Source organism: Rhinoderma darwinii, chromosome 4, assembly GCF_050947455.1.
Source record: "Rhinoderma darwinii isolate aRhiDar2 chromosome 4, aRhiDar2.hap1, whole genome shotgun sequence".
Lineage (NCBI taxonomy): Eukaryota > Metazoa > Chordata > Amphibia > Anura > Rhinodermatidae > Rhinoderma > Rhinoderma darwinii.
In genome coordinates this window covers 94,305,883-94,319,089 of record NC_134690.1, presented here as the reverse complement: position 1 = coordinate 94,319,089, position 13,207 = coordinate 94,305,883, and the positions used below count along the sequence as shown (strand labels likewise).

The following is a 13,207-nucleotide window of genomic DNA, read 5'->3' as shown; positions in this document are numbered from 1 at the left end:
CACCAATCACAAGCGGGCTTGCTACAGGATGTCTGAAACGTATACAAACACGGAAACCAGGCAGTTACGTAGAGGCTGACATACTTTTGTACGGAAACAGGCCAAACCACGGCAGCGGGATATACTCAAATGCTCGTATCCGTTCTGGTTAATACATAGACCTCCGTGCCATGTTAAAGTCGCAACCGCTTTTGGATCGGAAAGAAACACAAGGATTATAGAGGCCATCTTGTTTCCGTACAGCAGGGTTTCTTCCGCGAAGAAGGGCGCTGCCATCTTGTACGGAACACGAAAGGGGCTGTCATGGTGATCTGCTGTGTAGCACCGAATTGTACCAACCGTCAAGGAAAGGGAAAGAGAGGAGCTATTTCCTTTCACAGGTACCGGCTAGGGTGGTCTCTGCCGGATATTATTAGAATAACATAAGAATGTAATGTAGACAGCCACCTGTTGCTTACCATCTGTCGTGCAGATTATCATGATGTGAAGCATGGCATGCTGGGATTTGTAGTTTCACTCAAGTTATGTTGCCCCGTGTTTTATCTATGAGAGCGATTTATCAAACTAGTGCAAGGTTTTATTCACACAGTGCCGATGTGGTGCAGTTTTTATTTTAATGCAGTTTAAAGCTACAACCAGGACTGGATAGTAAATTGAGGGGGGAGTATATAGAAAATATTCCACTTCTCTTCTTTTGCACCCACTCCTGGTTGTGGCTTCAAAACCTGCACCAAAACTGCACTGTGTGAATATACCCCAAAGGGAAAGCAGAACCTGTAACTTTTTATGCTATGTGTTTTACATGAAATAGTTATGATAAATGTCCTCTTTAAGAGGACCCGTCACCTCTCCTAAAATGTCTGTATTTGTGAATAGTTACATTCCCTATGAGATGACCATTCCACATAATCTTTTCTTTGAATTCTGTGTCATTCCTCTGTTATTCCTCCTAAAACATTATGAATAAAATGACACTGTCCAATCAGTGCTGACCGTCTCAGACTGTGTATGGACACCCCCCTTTGACAAGGGGAATGGTAAAACCCAGTCAATATATCCATACGTTTCCAGTAGGAATAACAGAGGAATAGCACAACGCAGAGTTGTAATAAAATATGCTCCAGAATTGTCATTTCACGGGGAAATACAAGCATTTACTAAAACAGACCTGTCAGGAGAGGTGACCGTTCCTCGTTAACACATATTTTAAAAAAATCAAAATCGCCAACAGTTGAAAGTGTTTTTTAACGCCTTTTTTGCACAGGGCAATGATCGGGAACGAGCGATCATATGGACTCTCGTTTGCCCGATCATTGGCGCGTGTAAAAGGGCCTCAAGTGACTTATCCCCCACACTGATTAATAGAGGGGGACAACCTATTTAATGGCAAATTTGCCTAGTTATTCATTGATATGTCCCCCATTACCAATGCGACACATCTAAGCAGATTGGCTGTGCAGGAATTTAGAAAGGCTGCGTTATTGGTTCAAAGACATGAAATGGTAGCCATTTTGGTTGTTAACTTTTCAGAATATTGTATTATGACATGATCTGGTTTGTATTTTATACTGAATATTTTTATCTCTTCCCCTTCCAGGTTTCCACTTAAAGATTCAGCTCGCCTCTACCTGTGGACGGTCGCTATACAGCGCAGTGACTGGAACCCCGGCCCTTATTCATTCCTGTGCAGTGAACATTTCAGTGACGACAGCTTTGTCCCACGTATGCCTGACCAGCACCCTCTTCTCAGACCAGATGCTGTGCCATCCCTCTTCAAAGATGGCAGAGAGATCAAAACCAAGAGAGCATTGGTATTACGACTTGGAAAAAGAAAACCGTCGATGAAAAAGTTATCAGCCTTATCTATGGAAGATAAAAAGCATCTGGTGTCACCAGGTGTAGATTCTGTAGGTAAAAGCGGTAACCCTGGTAATACCCCAAAAAATTATGCCATCATGGACACCAGGCATCTTCATCCGTGTGGCCAACATATAGCTTCTAAGTTTATCTTCTCCCTGCATTCATACAGTAAATCTTCAGCGACCCCATTGTCACAAAGTGAGGTGAATTCTGATTCTTCACTTCATCCGCTGGAAGAAGGAACCAAACACCCACATGATCTACATCGTAAAGAAATCAACGCGCTCTCGCCGTCACTTGAACACGGCGGTGGGAATGTCTTTAGTGTAGATGGTTCTGAGGAATCATTTAGTAATAATAATACAGTAATGGCTTCCATTGGACAGACAAACGTAACTGATGGTGAAGTATTGGAGTCGCCTTCATATGCGGTACAGGAACCTATTTCACTTATACAGATCCGGTATCTTCCTCAAGACAATAACTCTGAGGTCTCCTTAGATCATTTTGACTCCCTACATTCTCATTGCTCCCTAGCGAAGCCCCTGCCCAGGCAAATAAAACAATGCAGTAATGAGGAATTGATGAGACCCAGAGAAGAGGAACTCTGCGCTGGCCTGCTAGCCTATAAAGCGCAAGGTAAGAAGTACTAAATTAAAGGGGTTGTCTGCGACCGGACAATTGATGACATATACCCGGGATAGGTCATCCGTATATGATCGGTGCGTGTCCGACACATGGACCCTGCACCAATCCGCCACTCCGGCTGCCGGATGTTTTGAATGATATGCAGTAGTTGGAGCCGGAAGCAGATGGCTCCGACCACTGCATAGTGGCCGTTCTACGGAACTGCAGCTCTGCAGAACGGCCGCTATGCAGTGATCGGAGCCATCTGCTTCCGACGCCAACTGCTGCATGCTGTTCAAAACATTTGGCAGCCGGAGTGGTGGATCGGTGCGAGGTCCGGGTGTCGGACACGCACCGATCACATACTGATGACCTATCCTGGGGATAGGTCATCAGTTGTCCGGTCGTGGGCAACCCCTTTAACATTCGCACATAGCAGATTTTCCACAAATTTCTGCAGCAAAATCAATCGGATTTTGAATTGAATATGGTGAATTCCGCAGTGAACATCCAGAACAGAATGAGCATGCTGCAGATATGAAAATCCAGAAAATGTTCAGCAGCATGTGGATAATATTTTCCCAATCTCATCCGCTTGCCTGCAACAGTCTTGCGCTGCAGGTTTTCCGTTCCCAAATCAGGACGGAAAATATGCTATGTGTGCAGGAGGCTATGACATAATATATCTATTTCTTGCCTATTCATCGTTGATTTTGTATTGTACCATTACTTGGGAGTACAATTGAGTCTTCCTTTTGCCTTGTTCTATATATTTTCCTTACATGTTCTTCTAAATGTGGCTCTAGACATTAAATAGCTGATTTGCTCAGCAATTTCACAGCGTAAAGTTTCCATGTAAACTCATCTACGTGTTGCAGAATTGACTTGCGGTGTGGATTTAAAAAATCTGCAGAATGTAAATGTAGTTTGCGTTTCTGCCTTAGAACTGTACCTGACAAGTTTATAAAAAAAAAACAAAACCCCAATCTGCATCAAAATGTAAAATTCGCACCTAAAAATTCTTAAAAAAAAAAAATGCAATGTTAAGTGTGGATTTACCTGTGTTTATCTGCGGCTCCGCAACGTGTGTATGTCGCCTTAGGCATTTCTGGTGATGCTTGGTTCCTCCAGGGGTAGATGACTGAGGAACGATCAGTTCGATAGATGCCTCAGTTGTTTAACACTTAGGGTATGTTCACACGGCCAAATTTCAGACGTATACGAGGCGTATTTTGCCTCGTTTTACGTCTGGAAATACGTCTCAAATACGTCGTCAAACATCTGTCCATTACTTTCTATGGGTAGAACGCTGTATTGTCCACACGACGCATAATTTTACGCGTCGTACGGCAATTACGACGCGTAAAATTACGCCTCGTAAAAAGAAGTGCAGGACACTTCTTTGGACGTTTTTGGAGCTGTTTTCTCATAGACTCCAATGAAAACAGCTCCAAAAACGGACGTAAAAAATGCCGCGAAAACGGCGTGAAAACGCCGCGAAAAATGCGAGTTGGTAAAAAAACGTCTGAAAAGCAGGATCTGTTTTCCCTTGAAAACAGCTCTGGATTTTCAGACGTTTTTGTTGACTACGTGTGAACATACCCTTAAATGCCATGGTCAATAGCGATTACGACATCTAAGTGATTTCAGGAAAAGGGGCACCCTCTGTCACCCCATTGGCACCCCCTCGTCGCGGTTTCGATTGCAGCCGGGGGCCAAACACGCCCCCAGGTTTACCAACAGAGGGACACATAATTGGTATCGCTGCGTCCAGAACTACCCAACCTATAAAACTATTACGTTCTTTATCCTGCATGTTGAACGCCGTAAAAAAAAGAAACAAGGCCAGAATTGCTGTTTTCTGTTCATCCCGCATTCCAAAAATCGGAATAAAAAGAGATCAGAGTCGTATGTACCCCAAAATTACTGCAAGTTGTCCCACAAAAAATAGGCTGTCATACAGTTACGTTGGAGGGAAAATAAAAATGTCATATCTCTTAGAATATTTTTCCATTTCTCCCCAAGAAAATTTAATCTAAGTTATATGTACCCCAAAATATTACCATTAAAAAATACAACTTGTCCCTCAAAAAAACAAGCCCTCACACGGTTATGTCTACGAAAAAAAAAAAGTTATAAGTCTTGGAGTGCAAAGATGGGGAAAATACGAAAAAAAATTAATTGCTTGGTCTATCCCAAAATAGATCGGTCAAAAAGGGTATTTTTTTTTTTCACACTATTAAACTAAATGGGTGTCGTCCTTTACTATCTTTTTTTTTTTTTTTTTTAGTATCATAAAGAATGCATTTAAACAATTGGAGGAAGAAACTGATCGGCCCTCCGTGTCATGTAATTGAGATTGTTCCAGTAGAAATCTGCTGGGTTGCTAAGGACAACGGCATGGGTTTTTATGCACCTCCTCATTGTATTTGATCTACAGCTATTATTAATATTGTTTAACGTGACATAATCTGTACCATTACACTGTCCGCTTCCCCTTATCATGGCTGAGATTGTCAGATTTATCACTGGATCCTATTACAAGTGTGCACACATACATCACAAGTCCTGCAAAGTGTAACCTGAAACTATATTTCCCAGTGTGCACTGCTCTTGCGTGACATCACTTCCTGCCTGCAGAGGGGAGAATGGCAAGTGAGCTCAGTGCAGGTAAAGTCTGCTGTGCCTAGTGTGTATATGTTATCTGCACCCCTTCACTGCTGGGGTGTAGCACACCGCGCCAATCTGCCACACATTGTATGTAAGGGGCAATGCCAGCGTCTGAGGAGACATTGCTGATATACATTATACTCCATTAACTGCAGACCTCTCGATGATGAAGTCTTTTTTTAGTTCAGAATTTTCCATCGCACCTGTGTAACTACTCAGAATATCACACCCCTGTATGTTAAACAAGTCCCATATACAGAGACGCTCAAAGAAATACGATATCCTGCAGGGACCAGATTAATTCTATTTAGAAATGTCATTTATTTGCTGAATTAATTGGCGTAAATATTTTGTTTAGCCGAGTAACTTGTAATCTTTTTTGTTTTTTTTGTTTTTTTGTGTGTGTGACCAATGTTGTTTTCTTTCTTTTGTAGAGTTATTAGACTAAATCGGGGAAAGATATTTAAAACATTTTGTTTTTCTTTTAGTCTAGTTCAGTCATCTTTCGTCATGCAATATTTACCGATTTATTGTGGTATCGGTGAGAGTAATAGGCCGGTACACCGCTACCTGGTAATCTGAAATATGGATAGTCTGAAATCTGTCCGATGGTGTTGGCTTCAGGCCGTGGCAATGTAGGGGGCATCGGCTTCACAAGACAGACCTTGTTGTTGCAGTCAGCGGGGATTACATGGGTTAGACAAATCCTTGGAGCCAAGTAGCCACTGTGTCTAAGAATGTGCTGCTGGCACCCGCATGTTGTGGTTGTTTTCTACTGATTTCTAATGTGTAGTATGTGGAACTTACTGTTTTATAATTATCATAGTAACCACTAGGAGGCAGTAAAGTATTACACCTATTAAAACATTGGGCACTTTCATGCGGCATTATTTTGATTCCGTGTTTGTAAAGGTATGTTCACGCCCAGAAAAACGGTTGAAAATACGGGGGCTGAACGCCTCCAAACATCTGCCCATTGATTTCAACGGCAAAAACGGCGTGTCACTTCTTGAGCCCTTTTTGGAGCAGCTTTTCATTGTCTCAATAGAAAAACCGCTCCAAAAACGGCTGTAAAAAACGCGTAAAAAAAAGTTTGATGCTTAAAAAACAGCTGAAAACCAGAGGCTATTTTCCCTTGAAAACAGCTCCGTATTTATAGCCGTTTTTGTTAAGCGTGTGAACATAGCCTTAGCCAAAACCAGGAGTAGGTGCAAAACACGGAAGCAGTACAAAGCTTTTTATTATCCTATTTCTCTGTGTAGTTCCCACTTCTGGTTTTGGCTTAAAAATGCTGAAGTTAAATATTGCTGTCCTAACGGTGAAAGTGTAAATAAAGTTCTTTGCTGCCCGCAAATGCGTAACTGTGAAAAAAAAAAAACATGAAAAGAACGTTCTTTAAATACATATTGTATTTAATGCTGTCTATTAATGTGAGTTTGTATAATAGATAATTAAAGGGGTTGTCGCGGAGTGTCATAATGATGGCGGCTGCGCGAAAATCACGCAGCCACGCATCATACGGGGCTGACACACGTAGCTGTTAAGTGCCTTTTGCGCACGTAAAACTCAGCAATTTTTGCGTGCGCAAAACGCACAAGCTCATGTAAATCCAGTCTAACTCTGACAGTACAGAATGATGTTAGGCATAGAGAATATGTCACGGGACTTGGGGTTGGGTGTGGGATTCAAGAGGTTATTAGTCGGTGAGCCAGTACAAGAAACCTTTTACTGTTGGGTTCAACTTTTACATATTGAAGGGGAACCTAAAGGAGTAAAAAAATACTAGCGTCAGTGGTTCTCAGTTTCCCCTTATCTTAGTTTAGACAGCTTCAGCGATGTTGTGATGTTCCGACATGTGACGGTAGCAGTCATTTACTGGCCACAGCGGTGACGTCAGTAAGGTCGACATGTCAGCACTGCTGCCAGTGATGAGACGTCATTGCTGCCACAGTCTAAACAGAGACCGTAAAGGAAAGGGAAATCAATTATGCAGCTAATTGTTTTTTTTATTTACAGGGTTGGAAAACCACTTGGCCCAAAGTTTAGGGCATTATGAACCTGCTGACAGGTGCCCTTTAATGTAACTCGGTGTGGGCTCACAAACACCTTTGCAATTGAATGTCATTAAAAATGTCCAAGTGTTCTCCTTTATTCCATTTGTTCTTCTTGTAGCAAAATACTTTACATACATTATGCTGATCCTGAGTTAGATCATGTATTATAATCTAGTCCCATCCACACCTACATTCATAATTCTCAAAGGTGCAGAGCTCAAATCCCCCAGCATTCTCTGCTTTTTCAAAATCCCTAAAGTACTTTCTCTTGTGATTTGTATTCTGGTAGGATGTCGAAAAAACCTCTTTCGAGTTGCAATAAGGTACAGAGCACTACATTATAGAAGCTCGGCTAAGCTGTTAGGGACATGTCAACTGTTTTCAATAAGCGCTTGCAGAATTGTGAATGCAGCTCTGGACTAATAAAGGATCAATACAAGATAAATAATGCAATATATTTACAAATTTATTGAACTCTATATGCATATTATAACTACAGCGAATGTATACTTTAAAATGAAGTTCAAAGGTGAGAATATGCTTTACATCTTGCTCCTCCATCTAAAAGACCAAAAGAATGAAGAAGAAACATTTTTGTAAGACTATTAGAAAGGTTTTAAAATGAAGTATATAAGTAAGTTTGTTGTTTTTACAGGTCCTCCCTTGAACCCAGCTGTAGCGCCACTGGCATGGATGCTGGGGACATGGATATCTGATCCCCCTGGTAAAGGAGAGTTTCCCTCAATCCCACCTTTTTGTTACATGGAGGAAGCGGTCATCTCACATGTAGGACAGCCAATGCTGAATTTCACGTGAGTGACGCAGTAGAACAGATGATGGGTCTTTTTTGCAGATCTTATTACATTAGCTTCTTAGTAGTACATGTAATCCAATATACAATTTTGATTACACACAGACACACCAATGCCAGCTGCTTACCGAGAGTTAAAGCGACCCTCCTGTCTCAGGACAAAATTATAAATGTGTTGGGTATATGGAGTAATATTCCCCGGTGCCGTGGATCTGCCGATTTAACATCCCATCTGTGTTGTCTTTAAATGGCCACAGCGCTTCTCAGATTGCGTTTAAGAGACTCCCTCACATGAGCAGCTCTGGCCAATCCGAGAATAGTGGGAGTGTCTCAGACTCGTAGTCTAAGAAGCGCTGCAGCCATTTTGGGACATCACAGAGGGGACCATTAAATGGTGGATCCACGGCAGAGGGGAACAACTGGAGGGCACCAGATATTATTCCTCCATACACTCCATCATTATTTGAAATGTTGTCCCGGGACCGGAGGGGCGCTTTGAAGAGCAGTTTCTTTTCTGAAAAACATGTAATAGTCTAGGTTTGTTATAGCAAAAGGGAATGCAAAAAAGGAGATGCATCAGTCTTTTCTCTATACATTTCTTTGCTTTTGGATCCACTTCTGGCTTTGGCTCAAAAAAACTGCCACAAAAACTATGTGTGTTATCCTGGCCTTAGTAAGACTGAAGACTATATCCATGGTAGTAAGGTAGAAGGAAATATGAGTTGTAAAGGTGAACATAGATTGCTTTATTTGAGATCTATCTGTCTGTCTGTCTGTCTGTGCGCGCATCAACGGCAGTGTAGTTTACCTGATTGGATTTATGTCATGCAGGTTTTGTGCCTCTAACCCAGAGACAGGGAAAGCAATGCACAGAGAATGTGGATTCATTCGTGTGAAGCCTGGGACCAACCAAGTGGCATTTATATGTGCCCAGAACATAGGTAACTTCCACATAGTACCAACAATTCTGGAATCCATGTATGTTTGTAATATAATGACCAGCTACTATATATATATATATATATATATATATAAAATGTTGACTGTTCTTTATGCACGGCTAAACGTAAACGACTGGACCAATCTGCGCCAAATTTGGCACATAAGTAAATCACGTGCTTCCGAAGGTTTACACCGGGGTTCAGCTCTCTAGGACCTACCGTTCTCGACATATTCACAAAAGCAAATATGACATCACTGGTTTTCACATCCAGGACCTTCATATCACATCAGATGACCTGTATTAGCCAATAGAATCTCGCAGGTCCTTCATTCTTGGCCTCACTCACGTACACACAGTTGTAGACCAGGTTTCCATAACAACCAAGCCATTTTTCTTTACTCGACGTGTTACTCGCTGTAAAGAACTGTACCTATACTGCATTTCAGCATTCTCCTAAATTGAAATCCTTTCATACCGGTTATGCCTCCAAAAAGGAACCTGCATTTAGACAAAAGACTCATGTGGCAAAGCGCATGGCTGCTGCCCGAGCTGCTGAAATCTCTCAACAGAATCAAGCCCGTGGATTTCAGCATTCTCATAAATTGAACCCCTTTCAGACCAGTCATGCCTTCAAAAATGAACCCTGCACTTTGACTTTATTGGATATGTTGGCTTCATATCAGTAGGAAACAAATAGACCAGTGTGCCGGGTAACTCTGCTATTCTATATTATAAAAGTCAATGTCTGTTTGTCTGTCCTCAAGGCATCCAAACGCCTGAACCATTCCACCCTAAACTTGGCACATAGGTACATCAGGTGTGCGGGGAGGTTTTCGTAAATGTCCCAACCTTGCCGTTGTTCTCTGTTATCAACCAGAGTCTGTTTGTCGTCCTCTATAGGCATCCATACACCTTAACTTCTTGACCCAAAATTCGGCACAAAGGTTCTTCGGGTATTCAGAAAGGTTTTCCTAAAGGTCCCTGCTGCTGTTCTCTGTTATCAGCCATTATCACATGATCACGATCCAATACTAAACAGAACGATTACAGACATTCGCTTTTATAGTAAAAATGTTTTTATCTGGCAGTAGCAGGTAGTGCACTTTACAAGATAATCCTAGATGGGAAGGTACAGGGGAGCGGTTACCCATAGCAACCAATGAGATTACTGAGGGCCAGGTGGAAAGTTGTATTACTAGCTGCAGAGACTCCACTTGCCCAACTGCAAGCTGTTCAAATGCGTCATACTGCTGCTCAAGCTGCTGAAACTCCTCAGCAAACTCGGGCTTTCTCAGCAATAGATCAGACAGGTGGCTCTCAGAAGCACAGAGCCTCCTGCCAAAACCCAGGCCAGTCAGCAAGCTGATAGAGCACATGATGTTCAGCGTGCTAATGAGTGGGCTTTCATGCATGATGCTGTTTTCAATTATGATCCAACCATAGTCTGTAGCCAACTGGTAATAAAACTGCCAATGTTGTTAATCAACAGTGTCACAATCTTATGACACAATTTCCTACCAGTTTAGCTGTTAGGTATTTAGGAAGTTAAAATTGAAATAAACAGTGTGTAACTGCCAGGGTATATAGGGCTAGTAGCGATTTCCACAGAAACCAAGAAAATATGAGGGCATGGATTAGACTCCTGGGCACCCTTGGAACAAATCCAATAAACACACAAACAGACAGACCGACATGTTATACCCGGACAGCGTCGGGTACTTCTTCTTGTAGGCTATAAAAGGCAAAGCAACTACAATGTACCCGCATTATGATGTTTATACCTATACATATAGATCAGTTGTTGTTTTCGTCACTTTTGACAGCAAGAGTGTATACCGTTTATCTTTTTAATATATGCTTTGATTTTACAACTATTTTTTTATTATCATACTACCAAGCTGATTTACGATGACACACAGGGATGAATTTTCAACCACTTTTTAAAATTTCTACTTTTTTTTTTTTTATACAACAAAAATAATCCATAGTAATAGAAATGCAATACAATAAAGTATTTGTATAGAACCCTTTGTATATTTCTTTTGTCCTTGTCTGCAATATCTTGTTTCAATGGCTGTTCTTCAGTATTATCAAGTATTTTCTTACATTCTTATATGCAGATTTACTGGTCTTCCATAAGATTTATACATCTTTCAATTTTCAGGTGTAGTTGAGGTGGAAGAAGGAGAGGTGCACGGAGAGCAGCTCACTCTGACCTCACATTCACTAAGCAGAATCAGCTTTGCCAAAGAACCGCATGTACAGCAGGTAAGAAGAGTGCATCTTATAATGGGAGTATGTTACATCAATCTACCGCACGCGGCACTATGATACTGATTCTGAACTTCAAATACAGATTTTTATTGTGATCCAGCTAAACACATTATGCTCCATTTTATACTTCAAAAGTCTCCTGCTGATTCATTTAGCATCCTTACAAATACGATGGCGTGGATTCTATAGAAGAAGCGGTTTATCTATACTCCAGTTTCTGGAGAAGTTTTAGCCTCTATTCCCACATAATAGTTTTGCTGAGTTATTTCTATATTGTACAGTTATTTAAAAAAAATAAAAAATAGATAAAAAATTTGGTAAAACTAACAAAAAGACACATGTGCACACAGCCTTAGATCAGGCTGATTTTTATCAACAGTTGAAAATCTGCCATGTTGTTCATTAACCTTCTGTTTCCTGTTTTAGTTAGAGCCGGAAGTTCATTCTGCTCCTCCTGGTGCACGATGTGTAAATGTTAGCAGACCATCCTCTGCTCCACCTTTTGTTCTTCTATTCACTGTGAACTCTTCTCACAATTGGCATTCTAAGAATCCACAACAAAGTAAAGTACAAAACATGTCAATGTGAGTTTTCAAAATCTTTGGCAAAAGCCGTGGCAAAATCTGCATGTAGAACTTGCAGGTTTTGCTATAGATTTGCTGTGAATTTGCGTCAAATTTACAGTGGAGTTTTTTGGTGCCTCATCTGAACACCCCCTTAGTGGGCTTTGAGAAATAGAAGTGCATAAGAGACGCTCTATGAAGATTTACACATTTTGCAACAGGGAGAGAAATGACAACCGGCTGTAACTAAACATTGGCGCACAAGATTATTGAAATATACATTAGAACTACTGTTGTAAAGTCTGCTTGACGTCACAAGGATGACACTTTACGGCAGCTGCATTACTTACAGATGGGAGCCGGGCTAGAATCCTTAAGGTGGGGGGTATATTGGTATGTATTATGAACATTATACTGTGTTTTCCACGCCTGATCTTAGGTCTCAGCAATAAGTAACATTCCATGTCTAACAAGATGATTTGGAGAATTTTAATTACATTTACAAAACAAGCTCTGGTCATTCTTCTAAAGTAAAGATAATCGTGCTAGAAACTAGCTAGATTACATTCATAATTGGATACATGAAGCTGTACTGTGACACTCCTTCCCATTACAGATTTCCCGCACCTTCTGTCTGACCGCCGAAGGGAAGTTGGAGCAGACTGTCTCCATGGCAACTGCCACACAGGCCATGGCTCCTCACTTACAAGTTACTTACAAGAAAGTTACCTCGTAACCATTGGCATCCAAGATATTGAAGTAGTTCCTGTATTGCTCACATTACTTGAATAAATTTAAAGCTGCTGACTTCTCTGGTGTTTATATAGTTAAAAATGTGTTTTGTTAATGTTGTTATATGTGAAACTCTCATATTATATAGATTCATTCCGCAAAGAGTGATCTATTTCCAGTGTTTCTTTTCTTTTAACCCCTTCCCGACATTTGATGTATCTATACGCCAAAGTCGGGTAGGGGAAGTATGGAACGGGCTCACGGAGTGAACCCGCTCCATACGATGCGGATGTCGGCTGTTTGTTACAACCGACACTTCAGAGTAACGAGCGGCATCGTTCTCAAGCGCGATCCCGCTCGTTTAACTCATTAAATGCTGCGGTCAATAACGACCACTGCACTTAAATCGTTAGAAAGAGGGGGGCAACCCCCTCTAACAGCTCATCGCGCCCCCCGCAACGCAATCGCGGGGGGGGGGCGATGGCTGCCTGGGGGCCTAATGAAGGCCCCCAGGTCCGCCATCTTTGTGCACATATTAAGCCCTGCCTCCATTACTATTGCAGTATATCGTGCAAGCGATCTAACGATCGCTGGTTGAAGTCCCCTAGCGGAACTAATAAAAAAAGTAAAAATGAGTTAAATAAAGTTGTTTTTTTTGTGTAAAAAAAAATTT

General features: G+C 41.4%; 2 protein-coding genes across 4 annotated transcripts in view; one reads left to right on the top strand and one right to left on the bottom strand.

Annotated features, from left to right (window-relative positions):
- ATG4B (autophagy related 4B cysteine peptidase) overlaps positions 1-504 on the bottom strand; it is a 37,277-nt gene extending 36,773 nt beyond the window's left edge. Inside the window, exon 1 of the mRNA XM_075861385.1 lies at positions 459-504. Coding sequence (XP_075717500.1) covers positions 459-492 — 34 coding nt within the window. The 5' untranslated portion in view covers positions 493-504. The remainder of the gene's footprint in view (positions 1-458) is intronic.
- Positions 33-12,609, top strand: THAP4 (THAP domain containing 4). Of its 3 annotated transcripts, none has more exons than XM_075861381.1 (6): positions 33-380; positions 1,598-2,499; positions 7,867-8,023; positions 8,854-8,963; positions 11,130-11,233; positions 12,419-12,609. In XM_075861381.1, exons 1-6 carry the CDS (start codon positions 304-306, stop codon positions 12,536-12,538), a joined length of 1,470 nt encoding a protein of 489 aa, XP_075717496.1. In that variant the 5' UTR covers positions 33-303; the 3' UTR covers positions 12,539-12,609. The 3 variants fall into 3 exon arrangements, with proteins under 3 accessions (XP_075717496.1, XP_075717497.1, XP_075717498.1); XM_075861382.1 differs by having other exon boundaries at positions 36-380; positions 1,598-1,911; XM_075861383.1 differs by lacking the exons at positions 33-380; positions 1,598-2,499 and adding an exon at positions 5,061-5,157.
- Positions 12,610-13,207: the final 598 nt, after the last annotated feature.